The sequence below is a fragment of the Jaculus jaculus genome, chromosome 9 (genome assembly GCF_020740685.1).
Source record: "Jaculus jaculus isolate mJacJac1 chromosome 9, mJacJac1.mat.Y.cur, whole genome shotgun sequence".
Lineage (NCBI taxonomy): Eukaryota > Metazoa > Chordata > Mammalia > Rodentia > Dipodidae > Jaculus > Jaculus jaculus.
Window position 1 is genome coordinate 83,849,052 of NC_059110.1, and position 15,695 is coordinate 83,864,746.

The 15,695-nt window shown below is 46.4% G+C and overlaps 1 protein-coding gene across 3 annotated transcripts; it reads left to right on the plus strand.

The window, feature by feature from the left end:
• Nucleotides 1-1,314: 1,314 nt before the first annotated feature.
• Tlcd3a (TLC domain containing 3A) lies at nucleotides 1,315-14,581 on the plus strand. Of its 3 annotated transcripts, XM_045158644.1 has the most exons (5): nucleotides 1,315-1,484; nucleotides 1,885-1,968; nucleotides 6,986-7,187; nucleotides 11,175-11,270; nucleotides 13,051-14,581. In XM_045158644.1, the coding sequence occupies exons 1-5, from the start codon at nucleotides 1,363-1,365 to the stop codon at nucleotides 13,318-13,320; spliced, it is 774 nt and encodes a 257-aa protein (XP_045014579.1). In that variant the 5' UTR covers nucleotides 1,315-1,362; the 3' UTR covers nucleotides 13,321-14,581. The 3 variants fall into 3 exon arrangements, with proteins under 3 accessions (XP_045014579.1, XP_045014581.1, XP_045014580.1); XM_045158645.1 differs by lacking the exons at nucleotides 1,315-1,484; nucleotides 1,885-1,968 and adding an exon at nucleotides 2,697-2,717; XM_045158646.1 differs by lacking the exons at nucleotides 6,986-7,187; nucleotides 13,051-14,581 and having other exon boundaries at nucleotides 11,175-11,232.
• The last annotated feature ends 1,114 nt before the right edge of the window (nucleotides 14,582-15,695 follow it).

Consider the following 15,695-nt stretch of genomic DNA (forward strand, 5'->3'; position numbering starts at 1 on the left):
ACTCCAGACTGTCTTTGGCTTTTCTGTTACTTTAAACTAAATCTTTCACCTTAACAATGGGTAGGAAGATGTTGAAAATTGTCTTCTACCCCAAAGATCATAGTCTAATTCATAATAATAAAAGAAAATTGTCTTTTAAATTTAAGAAACACTCTCAGACTGTGTAATTAAGTACAAATTGAAACAAGCAAGAGCTGTGTTCTTAGATATTTCTTACCAGTAACTGCCAAATTAATTGATTGGCATGCAGCAGAGACCATCTGCTGTTTTATAGACGTCACAGAATCAAGAATTCTGAGCTGGAAGAGCCTAGAAGAGCTTGTAATCCAGCCCCTCCCTATTCATTCCACAACTGAGGAAATAGTGGAAGAGAGGCGAAGCTCAAGCTATCCTCGGCAGGGCCCTTGAATGAGACTAGGCATAAGTGGCTCTACCTGTACCCCTTCGTCCCCCGAAAGATTATTGAAAGATTGTGATCTCGGGTTCTGCAGAGACGCTGTCTTAAAGCGACTGCATGTGTTCCTAACACCTCCCCACACCCAGACCAAAGCTAGGAAAAAGTTCTCTCCTCTTAGACAAAAGTCAGCAACATAGAAATTGCTGTACGGTCCCTTAAGTCTGATGCTAAGTAAAATAAACGAGATAATCCAATGCATTCAAGTTGAGGGCACCTGGCCCAAGCATTGGTAAAGGAGGGCACCCTGTCAACAACAGCAGAGTAATTGTTACCAAGCAGCATCTGGACCCAAAGTCAGGAGGCTGGAAGGACCACCGCAGGGAGGAAGGCAGGATTTAAGGCTTTCGGGGGCGATTTCCCCACCGAGCAGCTGCAGCTGTTGGACGACGAGAAAAGCCATCTTTGACGTGCAAGAAGACCAGTTCCCCAAGACCCACTGGGCAGCAAGAGCGCTGGGTGATGAGGGCCGCCCCTTCCCGGCCGCGGAGAGATGCGGGCACCCGGCAGCGCCCCGTCCCGAGGCCCGGCGGCAGGTCCTCGCAACTCGGCCGCCCGTCCGGGGATCCGGAGCTCGGTGGGCACGGACGAGCGGCCGGGGAAGCCGGGGAAGCCTCGCGGGCGGCGCAGGGGCGGCGGTGGCGGCCGCGGCGAGACCCCGCCCCGCCCGGGCCCGCACCTATCGCGGCCGGCGCGCCTGGTCACGCGGAGGGAGAGCCGCGCCGTGCCGCGCCGCGGGCTGGGGGCCAGCGCCCGGCCGAGCCCGAGTCGCGGCGGGCGGGCGGGCGGGCGGGCGGGGGCGGAGGGTGAGGTTAGAAATAGGGACGGGCGGGCCGCGCCAGTCGCCGCGCCGCGCGGAGCCGAGCGGAGGAGCCACGCCGATCCAGGCGGCGGGACCCGGAGCACCCATGCTGCAGACGCTGGCCTGGGGCTCGCTCTTCTTCCCGGGGCTCTTCGCGTTCAGCGTCTGGGCGCTGCGCCGCTTGCGGCCCGAATGGACCTTCCTCGACTGCGTGATCATCGGCACCAGGTACCCGGCGCGGCGCGGCGAGGCGAGGCGGGAGCGCCCGTCCGGGGCCGGGGCGCCGCCCTCGGCTGCACGGCGCCGGCCTGCGGGCGGAAAGCGCGGGGGGCGGAGGCGGGGGGGGGGGGACGGCGGCAGGAAGCGAGGAGCCTTCCTCTCTCCTTCCCTCCCTCGGTCCGTCCGCTCGCTCGGGCTTCGCGGAGACCGGGCGTGGGCATCTCTCCGAGCCTGCTGTCCACCGGCGCCTCTGCCTGCTCGACGATCGGGGCGCGGCGGCGGCCGCCCCGGCGCTCTCCTGCTCCCGGGGCAAGTCAGATTGCTGGGTGGCTTTGTGCTGTCCGCAGTCCTGGAGTGAGCGCGCTGAAATTTCTTTCCTCTTTTTTTTGATTTCTCTGCCCCACCTCAGGCTGGTCTCCTCCGTGCAGGCTGTGCTGGCCACGGGGTCAGGGATCATCATCATCTGCTCCTGCCGCAACGTGGTCTCAGACAGGTAACATCCCGTCCCACCCGGAGGAAGTATAAATGCCAGGGCCGATGAACTTTTTTTTTTTTTAAGTTTTTTTCCTACTTCATTGGCTCATAGGACTTCATTCTTTGTGATGCTGAGAGGTACGTGCCTAATGGGAGAGCCTGTGCACCCTCGTTTAGTGCCGTCCATCTCTCCTTGCCGCTTCTAGCATCCCAGCTTAGCTGGAGGGAGAGCGAAGTTAAAAGTGAGAGAGCAAGAGGCCCGAGTCTGATTTAAAGTGGAGTGTTGGAGGACAGTGTAGCCTGTTGACACAAATTCTTTGTAAGTGTGAAAGATATTTACACGTGGGAGTATGGCTTTTGGTTCTTTAAACCATCTCACTGGGTTCTTACTCTGGAACATTCTTTAGCAGAGATATTTGCAGTGCCCGTAGCCAAGTCCTCCTATTGACAGCAACAAATCCACCCTCCCTTTCTCTGCAAATGCTGCTCTTGCTTTCCCTTTGGTTTTGCTCAAGACAATGAAGAGGCTTCTGGTCCCTTCAGAAACTGACTTGCTGTGTGCACTAGAGTCCCAGGTGTGCATCAATGCAGCCTCAGTAAAACAGATCGTAAATTATGAACAGAACGGTCTGTTTTGTTTAGACACGAGGAACAATGTTTTCATTGTATTTTACTTTTATTTTTAAGAAAAGGCTGGCCTTGGAGCCCTGTCTGGCCCAGGACTTTGGCTGTCTTCATGGCTCTGCTTCCTGAGTGCTGGGATTACAGGTGTGTACTACCACACCTGCCTGCTTTTATTATTATTATTTTTTTTTGAGGTTTCTTTTTTCCTTAGAATATCTAGTAGGATGGAAATACTGTGTAAATACAGACTGAGGAAATAGTGACAAGTAAAGTGTACACATTCGGTACAGATGCAATACCCTCCCCGTATCCTTCTCCCTGCCTTCTCCTTTCCCTTCTGTATCCCTCTTCCCCCACTCATTCTTCCTTCCCCTTCCTTTCATATCTTAAGGGTTCTTTTGCCTGTCCCACTGCTGCAAAGTCTCTCCCTCCCTCATGGCCCTCCCCTTCTAGTTTCCTGGCTTCTTCCAACACTTATTGCCGCTTAAATACATACATTTAACCTTTGTAAGCTAGGACCACATATGAGAGAGAACATGCTGTATTTGTCTTTTTGAGCCTGGAATACCTCATACTTCACTTGATACAATGTTTTTCAGTTCCGTCCATTCTCCTGCAAATTTCATGATTTCATTTTTTTTTGGTCACTGCTGAGTAAAATTCTGTTGTTTGTGTACCACATTTTCATTATCCATTCATGTCCCTCCGGTATCATCTGGTTCATTACTTGTGTGGACTCTGCAGTGTCCTTCTCACCTGTTGACAGGAATTCAAGGAGACTGATTAGGGCTCAGTTTCACTGTGGCCTCAGCTTGATCTTGCTGTCACCATTTCTTGCCCTTTTTTAAAAAATATCTTTTTAAACCCAGTTATGATGATGAAATGTAGATGCTAAGATGACCAAATGACCTTGCTTGCATACACCAAAAGCCAATAGCATTTGTACAGCAGAGTTCCATTTTTTAAAAAATTTTTTTTTCATTTATTTATTTGAGAGAAAGAGGCAGAGAGAGAGAGAGAGTGAGTGAGTGAGTGAGTGAGTGAGAGAGAGAGAGGGAGAGAATATGGGCACGCCAGGGCCACCAGCCACTGCAAGCAAACTCCAGATGCATGCGCCCCCTTGTGCATCTGGCTTATGTGGGTCCTGGAGAGTCAAACTGGGATCCTTTGGGTTTGCAGGCAAACGCCTTAACCACTAAGGCATCTCTGCAGCCCATGAGATCCATTTTTACTTAACTGAGCACTGTGCTGATCTGTACCACGCTCCTTTACTGCCCACAGTTGGTCAGATTGAGCTTGAGACCAACCTGCTCTGTGAAGACTAATGAAGACAAATGTGGCCCCACAGCACCAGTCTGAGTTAAACTGGGTGAACAGTGAGCCAGCTGCTCACTGTTTTATCAGGAAAAGTTGTTCACATACAACTTACTTACAGTTCTGAAACACCATGATTGTGTTTTCTCTCAGAACCCGTGTGTTTCAGTGGCTTGAGCACAGTGCTAAACACGAATTTGATTTTGAGATTCCTTTTATGTATCTTTATGCTTCACATTCTCTGTTTGCCAAAGCAAAGATTGACCTTGTACTTCTGTCTTCCACCTCTGCACAGGTGCACAAGGATGCATGTGCTAAGGGCACCTAGATTCTCCCTCCCCATTTGTTTATATATCTGTATATTTAATATTTTATATTTATTCACTTGAGAGAGAGAGAGAGAGAGAGAGAGAGAGAGGTAGAGAAAGAATGGGTGCACCAGAGCCTCTAGCCACTGCATATGAACTCCAGACGCATGTGCCACCTTGTGCATCTGTCTTACATGGGTCCTGGGGAATCAAACATGGGTCCTTATGTTTCACAGGCAAGCACTTTAACCTCTAAGCCATTTCTGCAGCCCTATTTATATATTTTTTGAGACCCCCCCCCAAAAAAAATCTGTCACCCAGGCTGACCTTGAACTTGAAGTTGCCCTGCCTCTGCCTTGTGAGTGCTAGGATTCCAGGCATGAGGTACCACACTTGGCTAGATCATCTTTTTGGTGTGTGTTGCTGCTTTGAGAGAGGGTCTCTTGTAGCACAGGCTGGCCTCAAGCTCTGTGTAGCTGAGACTGACCTTGAATTTCTGACCCTCCTGCCTCCACTTGAGCTCATGTTTTTAGAAGGCTTTTCAGGACTCGTACAGTGTACACTCAAGTATTTTTCCATCATATGCCTTATTATTTTTATTTTTTAGTTTTTTGGTTTTTCAAGGTAGGGTCTCTAGCCCAGGCTGACCTGGAATTCACTTATGGAGTCTCAGGGTGGCCTTGAACTCGTGATCCATCCTTCCTCTGCCTCTTGAGTGCTGGGATTAAAGGTGTGCGTCACCACACCTGGCTCACATGCCTTATTTTATGTTTCATGTAGAATGTCTATAGATAGGATGAGCCTATAAATGTGTGGGATGAAGGATTTCATTAGATTCTTACAGGTTCCAGACCCCTAAAAGCCACAGTGCTCTGGGAAGTTTTCCCAGTTGAAACATTTATGTTTGGATAATGCTTTTTATCTCTGCTGTTTTGAATCCTCACAAAGACTCTGCCAGGAAAGTAAGACAAAGGTTATCATCTTCAAGAAAATTAAGTCACAGTATCCTGGTGGTGGTGATTATAATCTAAATCTCTTGCTAATAAATCTTCTGAGAATTCTGCCTCAAGTCACAAATTGAGATCTTATTGTTGGTACTGGGTACAAAATATTAAAAGCCAAGGGCTGGGGACATGGTTTAAGGATTAATGGGGCTTGCTTGCAAAGCCTGTTGACCCAGGTTCAGTTACTCAGTACCTATCTAAAGCCAGATGCACAAAGTTGTTGGGAGCTATGAATCAAACCTCGGCCATGTTAACAGAAACTGCCATATAGCAAGTTAAGTTTCTACTTCCTCACCTAATACTCAACTACCAGAAACAAAGACTGCCATATAGCAAAGTTAAGTTTCTACTTCCTCACCTAATACTCAACTAGCAGAAACAAAGACTGCCATATAGCAAGTTAAGTTTCTACTTCCTCACCTAATATTCAACTAGCAGGGGATCGTACGCTTGGCTGAATACTCTCCCATGCTGTTGGTAGCTGATGAAGAAACAAAGGCATTGCAGCCCACCGCTGAATAGCGGGCCTCCCCCTCTTTTGTATAAAAGAAGGTAGGAGATGTCGGGAGCCATAGAGCAAAAGCCTCTCCATTTTGCCTGGGCCTGCTCATTAAATATTTATTTTTATTTATCTATTAAAGACAGAGAGAGCCTGGGGGGGAGGAGAATGGGCACACCAAGGCCTTCAGCCACTGCAAACAAACTCCAGATGCATGCACCACCATGTACATCTGGCTTACATGGGATCTGGAGAATCGAACATGGGTCCTTAGGCTTTGCAGGCATGTGCCTTAACTGCTAAGCCATCTCTCTAGTCCTAATTTTATTATTTATTTACTTATTTGAAAGAGAGTCTATCTGCCTCTCTCTCTCTCTCTCTCTTTTAACTTTATTTTTATTTATTTTAGAGAGAGAGAGAAAGAGGCAGAGAGAGGAGAGAATGGGCACACCAGGATCTCTAGCCACTGCAAACGAACTCCAGATGCATGTGCCCCCTTGTGCATCTGGCAGGTGTTTCTTTACGTGCAGTTTCTGTAGGGTATTTGTATCACATGGGAAGAACATTGTTCTAATTGCAGAGAGACTCCTCCTAGTGTATTCCAAGACAGTAATAAATCCTCATTTTTTGACTCAGCAAATGTTGATTCAGTCTCATTGGACAAGTTAATGGGATCACTGGCTTTTGTCCCAGTATCTTTTCTTGGTGTTTAATTGCTTGTAATGTGTGGTCCTTGAACTCCAGGCTTATTTCCAGACATATTTTTCTAAATGAGTGTAACACATTAGAATTTAGCTATGGAATCGTAAAGACCATAGCTAGAGCTGCTTCCCAAACATTGCCTGGAGTGGGACACACGGATGCTAGAGAATGCATGTAGATTCAGAAGTTTAACTTCGTAAACTCCCAGCTGTTGAGCAACTGAGGAGTAAAACTGGAAAGGTTGGATTTGTGACTTGGAACACCTTCCAAACCAGTTTCTTGGTGGGGCTGTTGAATCATTTGGGAAGTTATCTCTATCAAAGTCAGTTTATGTCACAAAATGCTAGAAATCTACCATCTCTAAGAAGCTGAATCAGGCATATAGTCACAGCAAGCCACCGAAACACACGGGACGCAGTGAGCTCCTGCCTTGTGCCGTAGAGAAAGCGATCCACTGTTCTTGGCAGTGTAGCATCTTCACTGTAAAGCCCTCGCGGTGATAATCGCTACTGAGGTCAGGACTGCAGGGCGCCAGTGAGAAGAGCTTGGCTCGTGAATGACACCCTTCCTATGCTTTCCTTTTAGGCACTGGCTGTCCCGAGAATACGTCTGGTTTTTGATTCCATACATGATCTATGACATCTGTGCCATGTACCTCTGTGAATGGTGCCGAACCAGAGACCAGAACCTCAGGCGCACCATCATTTTTCGAAACTTCCTGAGTGAAAACCGCCTCATGATCACACATCATATGGTCATTCTGTTGATCCTTGTGCCTGTTACACAGGTATGGCTTTGTAGGACAGCAGCCTTGGTCACCTGTCTTTTCCCATTTGAATTGGGTGCCTTGCCCATTCCTTGGAGTCAAGAGAACTTCCTTTCCTCTCTTCTGTGTGCACCCACTCTCTTTGTGCTCCCCGCTTTAGCAATTCAGTCCCCCTGTGCAAACAGTGGAGGAAAACCACCCAATCTGAAATGTTCACCATTTTCATTATCAGTAGTATTTTTATTTATTTTATGATACTGTTGCAGCAAGGTTCGCATTGCTGGTAGAAATCACCTGACCAAGAGCAGCTTGTGGGAAAAAGAGGTTTATTTTGGCTTACAGGTTCAAGGTGAAGCTCCATGATGGCGGGGGAAAATGATGGCATGAGCAGAGTGTGGACATCACCCCCTGGCCAACATAAGGTGGACAACAGGAGCAGGAGTGTGCCAAACACTGGCAAGGAGAAACTGGCTAGAACACCCATAAGCCCACCCCCAACAATACACTCCTTCCAGGAGGCATTAATTCCCAAATCTCTATCAGTTGGGAGCTAGCATTCAGAACACCCAAGTTTATGGGGGACACCTGAATCAAACCATCACAGGTACCGTAGGTTAAACTAGGGCCGTATGCACTCTAGGCAAGCATTACCACTGAACTATATCAGCAGCCTTCTCTTTCCTTTTTGAGATAAGGTCTCACTAAATTGACCAGGTTGGCCTTGAACTTGTAATCCTTTTGCCTTACCTTTCCGAGAGCTGGAATTATAGTTCTGTGTTATCTTCTGGCTTCATCATTCTTTTATTACTTTTATTTATTTATTTATTTTTGTTTTCTCAAGGTAGGATCTCATCCTAGCTCAAACTGACCTGAAACTCACTCTAATCCCAAGCTGGCCTCCAACTCATGACAGTCCTACTGTGTCCCCAGTGCTGGGATTAAAGGCATGTGCCACCACTCATTATTGCTTTTATTTATTTATTGGTTTTTTGAGGTAGGGTCTCACTCTGGTCCAGGCTGACCTGGAATTAACTATGTAGTCTCAGGGTGGCCTTGAACTCATGGCAATCCTCCTACCTCTGCCTTCCAAGTGCTGGGATGAAAGGTGTGTGCCACTACACCCAGCTTTCATTATTTATTTTTATTAAAGCTTTTACTTTGAGGGCTGGAGAGATGGCTCAACAGTTAAAGTGCTTGTCTTCAGAGTCTAACAGCCTGAGTTCAAGTACCCACATAAACCCAGATATACAAAGTGGTGTATACATGTAGAGACTATTTGCAGTGGCTGGAGGCCGTGGTGCACCCATTCTTTTTTTTTTTAAAAATATTTATTATTATTATTTATTTGAGAGAGAGAACAAGGCGGGGAGGGGGGGGGAACCACCAGCCACTGCAAACAAACTCCAGATGCATGCGCCCCCTTGTGCATCTGGCTTACGTGGTTCCTGGGGAATTGAACAGAGGTCCTTTGGCTTTGCAAGAAAGTGCCTTAACCACTAAGCCATCTCTCTAGCCTGCACCCATTCTTTCTGCTTGTCTTCTTTTCTATTTCTCTCTGCTTGCAAATAAAATTAAAAAAAAATACTTTAAAAAAAGCTTTTATTTTGAGACACTATGGAAACATCATTTTTCCAGTGATCTCTCAGCCCTGATTCCTTAGTATTTGTCAAAGTTTCTGTCCATAGTTTGAAAGAATGTAACAGTGCTAGAGAGTACTTTATGCAATATTCTCATGTTATAAAAACACACTCTCTCAAAACAGCCCCATAATTTCTCTCTGGATCCTTCCCCCCTTTTCATTAAAACCTCACTCCTTTTTCTTTTCCAGGAATGCACCTGAGAGCTGGGTGTGGTGTGGCACATGCCTTTGATACCAGCACTGGGAGGCTGGGGTCAGAAGATGTGAGAGTTGTCTTTCCTTCCTTTTTTTCTCTTTGAGGAACGGTCTCGCTCTAGCCCAGGCTGACCTGGAATTCACTATGTAATCTTAGGCTGGCCTCGAACTCACCACACTTCTACCTCTGTTCTTAAGTGCTTGGAGCAAAGGCATGCACTATCACCACACCTGGCTTTTTTCTTTAAAAAAAAAAAATATTTTGAGAGAGAAAGCGGCAGATAGAGAGAATGGGCACACCAGGGCCTATGTTTGCTGCAAATGAATTCCAGACACATACGCCACCTTGTATATCTGACTTATGTGGGTACTGGAGAGTTGAACCTGGGTCCTTAGGCTTTGCAGACAAGTGCCTTAACTGCTGAGCCATCTCTCCAGCCCTCTTTTTTTTTTTTTTTTTTTTTTTTTTGAGGTAGGGTCTCACTGTAGCCCAGGGTAACCTGGAATTCACTATGTATTCTCAGGGTGGCCTTGAACTCACGGTGGTGATCCTCCTACCTCTGCCTTCTGAGTGCTGGGAGTAAAGGTGTGCACCACCACACCCGGCTGCCTCTTTTCATTTTTTGATATGGGATCTCTTCTCACTATGTAGATCAGGCTGTCCTTGAACATACAATGATCCTCCTGCTTCTGTCTCCTAAGCACTGGTATTAAGGCATGCACCATCATGCCCAGCATGATGTTTTCTTATCTCAGTGGTACTAACTGAGTGACAGGACAGAACAGGTATTCTACAAGCTCAGTTGCTTTTTTTTTTTTGAAGTAGGGTCTCACTCTAGGCCAGGATGACCTGGTACTCACTCTGTAACCCCAGGTTAGCCTCAGACTCACAGCAGTCCTACCTCTGCCTCCCCAGTGCTGGGACAAAGGCCATGCACACCACCACTCCCAGCTCTCAGTTGTTTTCTTGGGGTGGGGGAGAGAGGGGACCACACATTCCATTTTTTCTGGACCCAGCTTTTTTTTTTTTGTAATTAAAATTTTTTGTATTTTTTTAATTAAAAATTTTTATTATCATTTTCCATGATTATAAAATATATCCCATGGTAATTCCCTCCCTCCCCACCCCCACAATTTTTTGTATTTTTTGAGAGAGACAGAGAGAGAGAGAGAGAGTTGGTATGCCAGGGCCTTCAGCCATTGCAGTTGAACTCCAGATGTGTGTGCCATCTTGTAGACTTGTGTGACCTGGCATCGCCTTGTGCAACTGGCTTACGTGGGATTTGGAGAGTCGAACATGAGTCCTTGGGCTTCACAGGCAAGTCCCTTAACCACTAAGCAATCTCTCCAGCCCAACCCATCTTTTTTTTTTAAGTTAAAAAAATATTTTATTTACTTGAGAGAGAGAAAATGGGTATGCCAGGGCCTACAGCTACAAACGAACTTCAGACACATGCGCTACCTTGTGCATCTCATTTATGTAGGTATTGAGGAATTGAACCTGGGACCTTAGGCTTCGGAGTTCAGTGCCTTAACCTCTAAGTGCTCTCTGCAGCCCAGGACCCAGCTTTTAGAGCACTTTGAGGGCTGAAGAGATGGCTTAGTGGTTAAGCGCTTGCCTGCGAAGCCTACAGACCCTGGTTTGAGGCTCAATTCCCCAGGACCCATGTAAGCCAGATGCACAAGGTGGCGCATGCATCTGGAGTTCGTTTGCAGTGGCTGAAGGCCCTTGTGTGCTCATTCTCTCTCTCTCTCTGCCTCTTTCTCTGTCTGTCTATTGCTCTCAAATAAATAAATGAGTGAGTGAAATAAAAATACGTCATTAAAGCACTTTGAACTGAACAGGTTCAGTACCTTTGGTATGACTTCAGATAGATGCATAGAAGTAGGCTATTGAATTTCTTCCTGTGGCCACCAAATTCAGAGAAAGCTGGTGTGGGATGCAGCAGGCCTATCTGCATTTGCCTCTGAGCTTTCAGGACCAGCCACTCAACGTGACTGCCAGCCAAGCAGCAGCATATTAACTGGATGGACACTTGCCTATTAGCATTTTCTTTCCTTCATACTCTCTCACGGTTACCCTTTTACAGTTGCCTTACTTAGAATGTCTCTTTCAGAATGAATGTCTCTTTCAGAACCTCTGTTTCTCAGTCCCCTTTTCTTTTGATTTGTAGAAGCTCCGGGGAGAACTTGGGGACTTCTTTGTTGGCTGCATTTTCACAGCAGAACTGAGCACGCCATTTGTGTCACTGGGCAGAATTCTGATTCAGGTGCGTATGAAGGAAACAGCATGACAAAAATAGCGCTGGTGCTGGGCGTGGTGGTGCATGCCTTTAATCCCAGCACTCGGGAGGCAGAGGTAGAAGGGTCACCATGAGTTCAAGGCCACCCTGAGACTACATAGTGAATTCCAGGTCAGCCTGGGCTAGAGAGAGACCCTGCCTTGGGGGAAAAAAAAAAAAAAAAAAAAAAAAATATATATATATATATATATATATATATATATTATATATATTGCTGGAGGGGACAAACTACACTTTTCCTTCAGAGACTAGAGTTTGCATGAATCTCAACACCAGGGCCTGGGAAGATGGCTCAGCTGTTAAAGGTGCTTGTTTGTAAAGCCTGCCAACCCAGGTTCAGTTCCCCAACTATCCAGGTAAAGCCTGACAGGTCTTCATTCGCAATGGCAAGAGACCCTAGTGTACGCAGACACAGGCAAATTATAAAAATATTTTTTCTTTTTTTTAATTTTTAAAAATTTAAAAAATATTTTATTTGTTTGACAGAGAGAGAGAATGGGTGAACCAGGGCATCTTGTCCCTGCAAATGAACCCCAGACACATGCACCATTTTGTGCATCTGGCTTTACATGGGTTCTGGGGAATTGAACCGGGGCCATCAGGCTTTGTGAGCAAGCTTCTTGAACAGATGAGCCATCTTTCCAGCCGTAAGAATATATTAAGTTTTTGGTTTTTTTTTTCGAGGTAGGGTTTCACTCTAGCCCAGGCTGACCTGGAATTCACTATGGAGTCTCAGGGTGGCCTCGAACTCATGGCAGTCCTCCTACCTCTGCCTCCTGAGTGCTGGGATTAAAGGCGTGCACCACCATGCCCGGCTATAAAATATATTTTTTAAAATACTTTTTAAAAAAATAGTTCAGGGCTGGGGAGATGGCTCAGCAATTAAAGGCACCTGCTTGCAAAGCCTGCTGGCTTGGGCTCAATTTCCTAGTACCCACATAAAGCCAGATGCACAAAGTTAGAGCATGTGTTTGAAGTTCATTTATAGAAGCCCTGGCACACCCATTGTCTTTCAGTCTCTCTCTCTTGCAAATAATATTTTTTAATTTTTTTTATTGATAGCTTCCATAATTGTAGATAATAAGACATGGTAATCCTCCACCTCCCATTTTCCCCTTCATAACTCCACTCTCCATCATATGCAAATAATATTTTTAAAAAATTGTTTATTTATTTATTTGTTTGAAAGTGATAGAGAGAGAGAGAAAGAGGCAAAGAGAGAGAGAGAATTGGTGCGTCAGGGCCTCCAGCCACTGCAAACGAACTCCAGATGCGTGCGCCCCCTTGTGCATATGGCTAATATGGGTCCTGGGGAATTGAGCCTCAAACCGGGTTCCTTAGGATTCACAGGCACGTACTTAACTGCTAAGCCATCTCTCTAGCCCAGCAAATAATATTTTTTTAAGTCAGCTCATCATCCAAACCAGATGGATGAAATTGTAAGTCTGGCCCAAGTTTGATACAAATCACTGTATTGCTTAGGTTTTCTAATTGCTCTTTCTGTGCTCCCACCAGGTGGGTAGCTTAGGTTAAATTCAGTATCACTGTTGGGGGCAAACAGTGAGACTACATGGGCACATAAATCCCGTGGTGCTCAGTAATCTTTTCACATCTGCCAGAAAACTAGGTCCATGTTTAGGAGCCAAGGCAGTTGACAGCCTAGGCCTTGACCAGTCATGAAGCTGCTTGTCACGCACCGGTGCCCGTCCCTTTGGTGACCTTGTATCTTCCTCCTCTTCTCTTGCAGCTGAAACAGCAGCACACCTTTCTGTACAAGATCAACGGGATCTTCACGCTGGGCACCTTCTTCTGTTGTCGGATCCTCCTCTTCCCCTTCATGTACTGGTCGTATGGCCAGCAGCAAGGACTGAGCCTGCTCAAAGTGCCGTTCAACATTCCGCTGTCTTGCAACATGGCCAATGCCTTCCTCATCGCTCCCCAGCTCTACTGGTTCTCTCTGCTGTGTAAGAAGGCAGCCCGGCTCTTTGACACTGCCAAAGCCAAGAGAGATAGTTAATTACTCCAGGCGGTGACTGGATCGCCTCACACTAGCTGCCACATAGACTCAGTATTCCAAATTGTGAGCCAAATTATGCCCTGGGTGACCTCAGCCTTTTGGGTGTTGATAAGCAAAAGGATTTGCGTGTTTTATTTTATTTTATTTTTTTAATATTCCTATTATCTCCCTCTTCTAACTTGCCCCTTTTGCAAAAGCACTTGTGTCTTGGTAACAACTTTTGGATTCTGTGAGACCACTGCAGCAAGGTAGTTTTAATGCAAGGTCAAGAATCCTTCCTTGGATCTATCTCAAGAGGCAGAAGCACGGATACCTTACTTTCCAATGCTCAGAGCAACATCTGTAATACTGGGTCAGCAGAGGCAAATGATGACTTGGTTCTTGAAATAATGTCGTCTTGCAACATTGGCCTGAGAAAATCATTGTGGGTATGTAATTTTTATTGTTTACTAGATAGACCATTAGCAGCTCTTGCCTTGTCCTGTCATGTGTCTCGAGAATGAATTTCTCATGTCTACTGACTTCCAGTCAGAAGGGCTCAAAGACAGCAGGCAGAAGGAAGGGCTGGGAACCTGGAGCACTTGAGGTTAGGAGGCCAACAGAGGCCACCACGTTTGCAAGCTTAGTGTGACGACCAAACATTATCCACCTCCTTTTTAGCACGACCTCTTGTGCACAAATTTTTATGTGCCTGCACAAATAGGATGCTCGTAAGAAACTCCTGAGACAATCGAAATGATGGCTTCTGTAACTGTTTACTGTGGGATCACAGTACAAACTGACACGGCCCTTTGAGTACCAAAGTGGAGACAGATTTCGGCACTCTAAGCCATGAGAGGTCTCATCCAGACCATGGAATGCTTCTCCCAGAGCCAGGCTCATTGGTATGTTGAATGTACTGCCATTTGGCCACGGAAGGTTAAAACAGCTAGGGTGGCCAAATCATGTCCTCATGTGGATCAACGCCTTCTCCTGTTTGTAAATAGGATGTGGTGCCAACACTAATCTCTGAACTAGAATGGGTTGGAGAGGACCCTACTACCATGACTTTTCAAGTGGTAGTAGAAAACTAGAATTTTTAAAGTGCCTTATAATTCACTGTCCATGAACTTCTAAAGGACTGAATAATCATGTCTCAAATTTTGACTTTCAGTCTTTAATAGGTGCCATTTAAAAAAATGTATTTTTTTTTTTTTTTTACTGTTTTGTGTACTGTTGATGCATCTATATGGTGATTAAATTGCACTAATTTTCCAACTTATTTGTGAAGTACATTGGCGATGACTTCCTTCAGAATCATCCTGCAACCCAGCCTGACTGGCTGCAGCGTGTGGTAATCTCTGGACTGCTCACTGACTAGCCAACTCATTGACAACTTCCAGGCAGGCATCGCTTATACTTGACTAATAGGTGGCTTCAAGGTCCCAAGAGTACACAAAAAGTGCCCAGAGTTCAAATGTAACTTCAGGCATTTCCCTTCTCTTTAGGAGAATCCCAGTTAGGATTTGGGAGGATAGAAGACTGGCTGTTGGCCACCGAGGAGGGGGAGGGAGGGCACCTGAGTAGTATTCCACCTTGATCGAGGGTGTGGATCTGCAGGTGATGGGACCTTTACTTTCATCTCCAAAATACTTCCCCAACCAGTTCTGACAGTTCTGTAATAACCTCGAGAGAGATCTCTACTTCTGTGCACCTGGTCCTCTATCCCACTCGTTCATCAAACCCAGACCAACCCCACCCCAGGCAGCAGGCAATTACACCCATCCTCCAGACATACCTGTTCGCCAGCCCTGGAGTTAGCACGGCCCACTCGGGATGAGCTGGATGGGTAGTTAGGACTGTATGGCAGTCCTCTCTGCAGTGCCCACGCACCCTTGAGCTCATGCATCCCCTTACTTTTTTTTTTTTTTTTAATTTTTATTTGACAGAGAGAGGGCAGGTGGGCGGGGGGAGAGAGTGGGCACGCTGAGGCCTCCAGCCACTGCAAATGAACTCCAGACATGTCTGCCCCCTTGTGCATCTGGCTAATGTGGGTCCTGGGGAGTTGAACCTGGAATCTTTGGCTTTGCAGGCAACTGCTAAGCCATCCCTCCAGCCTTGTTTGGTGTTTCTTGTTCAGAACTCACAAAGGTACATACAGGTCTCCACAGTATACGGATCCACCCACCCAGCAGAGCCAAGGTTAAAGTGCTCTTTCCACATATGTTCTTTCCAGGATACCTTGGGAAAAGATTGCATGTTGAAATGCTTTTGAGTTAGTATTTTGCTGTGTAGCCAGGCTGGTCTTGAACTCATAATCTTTCTGCACCAACCACCTAAGCACTTGGGATTACAGGCATACACCATCATGTCTGACTGAAATGACTTTTTTTCCC

Excerpts from the sequence above, each read along its gene's own strand:
- Tlcd3a (XM_045158644.1), top strand. The coding sequence starts at position 1,363 with ATGCTGCAGACGCTGGCCTGGGGCTCGCTCTTCTTCCCGGGGCTCTTC. Across the intron at positions 7,188-11,174 it reads TCCTTGTGCCTGTTACACAG|AAGCTCCGGGGAGAACTTGG; the intron begins GTATGGCTTTGT and ends TTTGATTTGTAG. Across the intron at positions 11,271-13,050 it reads TGGGCAGAATTCTGATTCAG|CTGAAACAGCAGCACACCTT; the intron begins GTGCGTATGAAG and ends CTTCTCTTGCAG.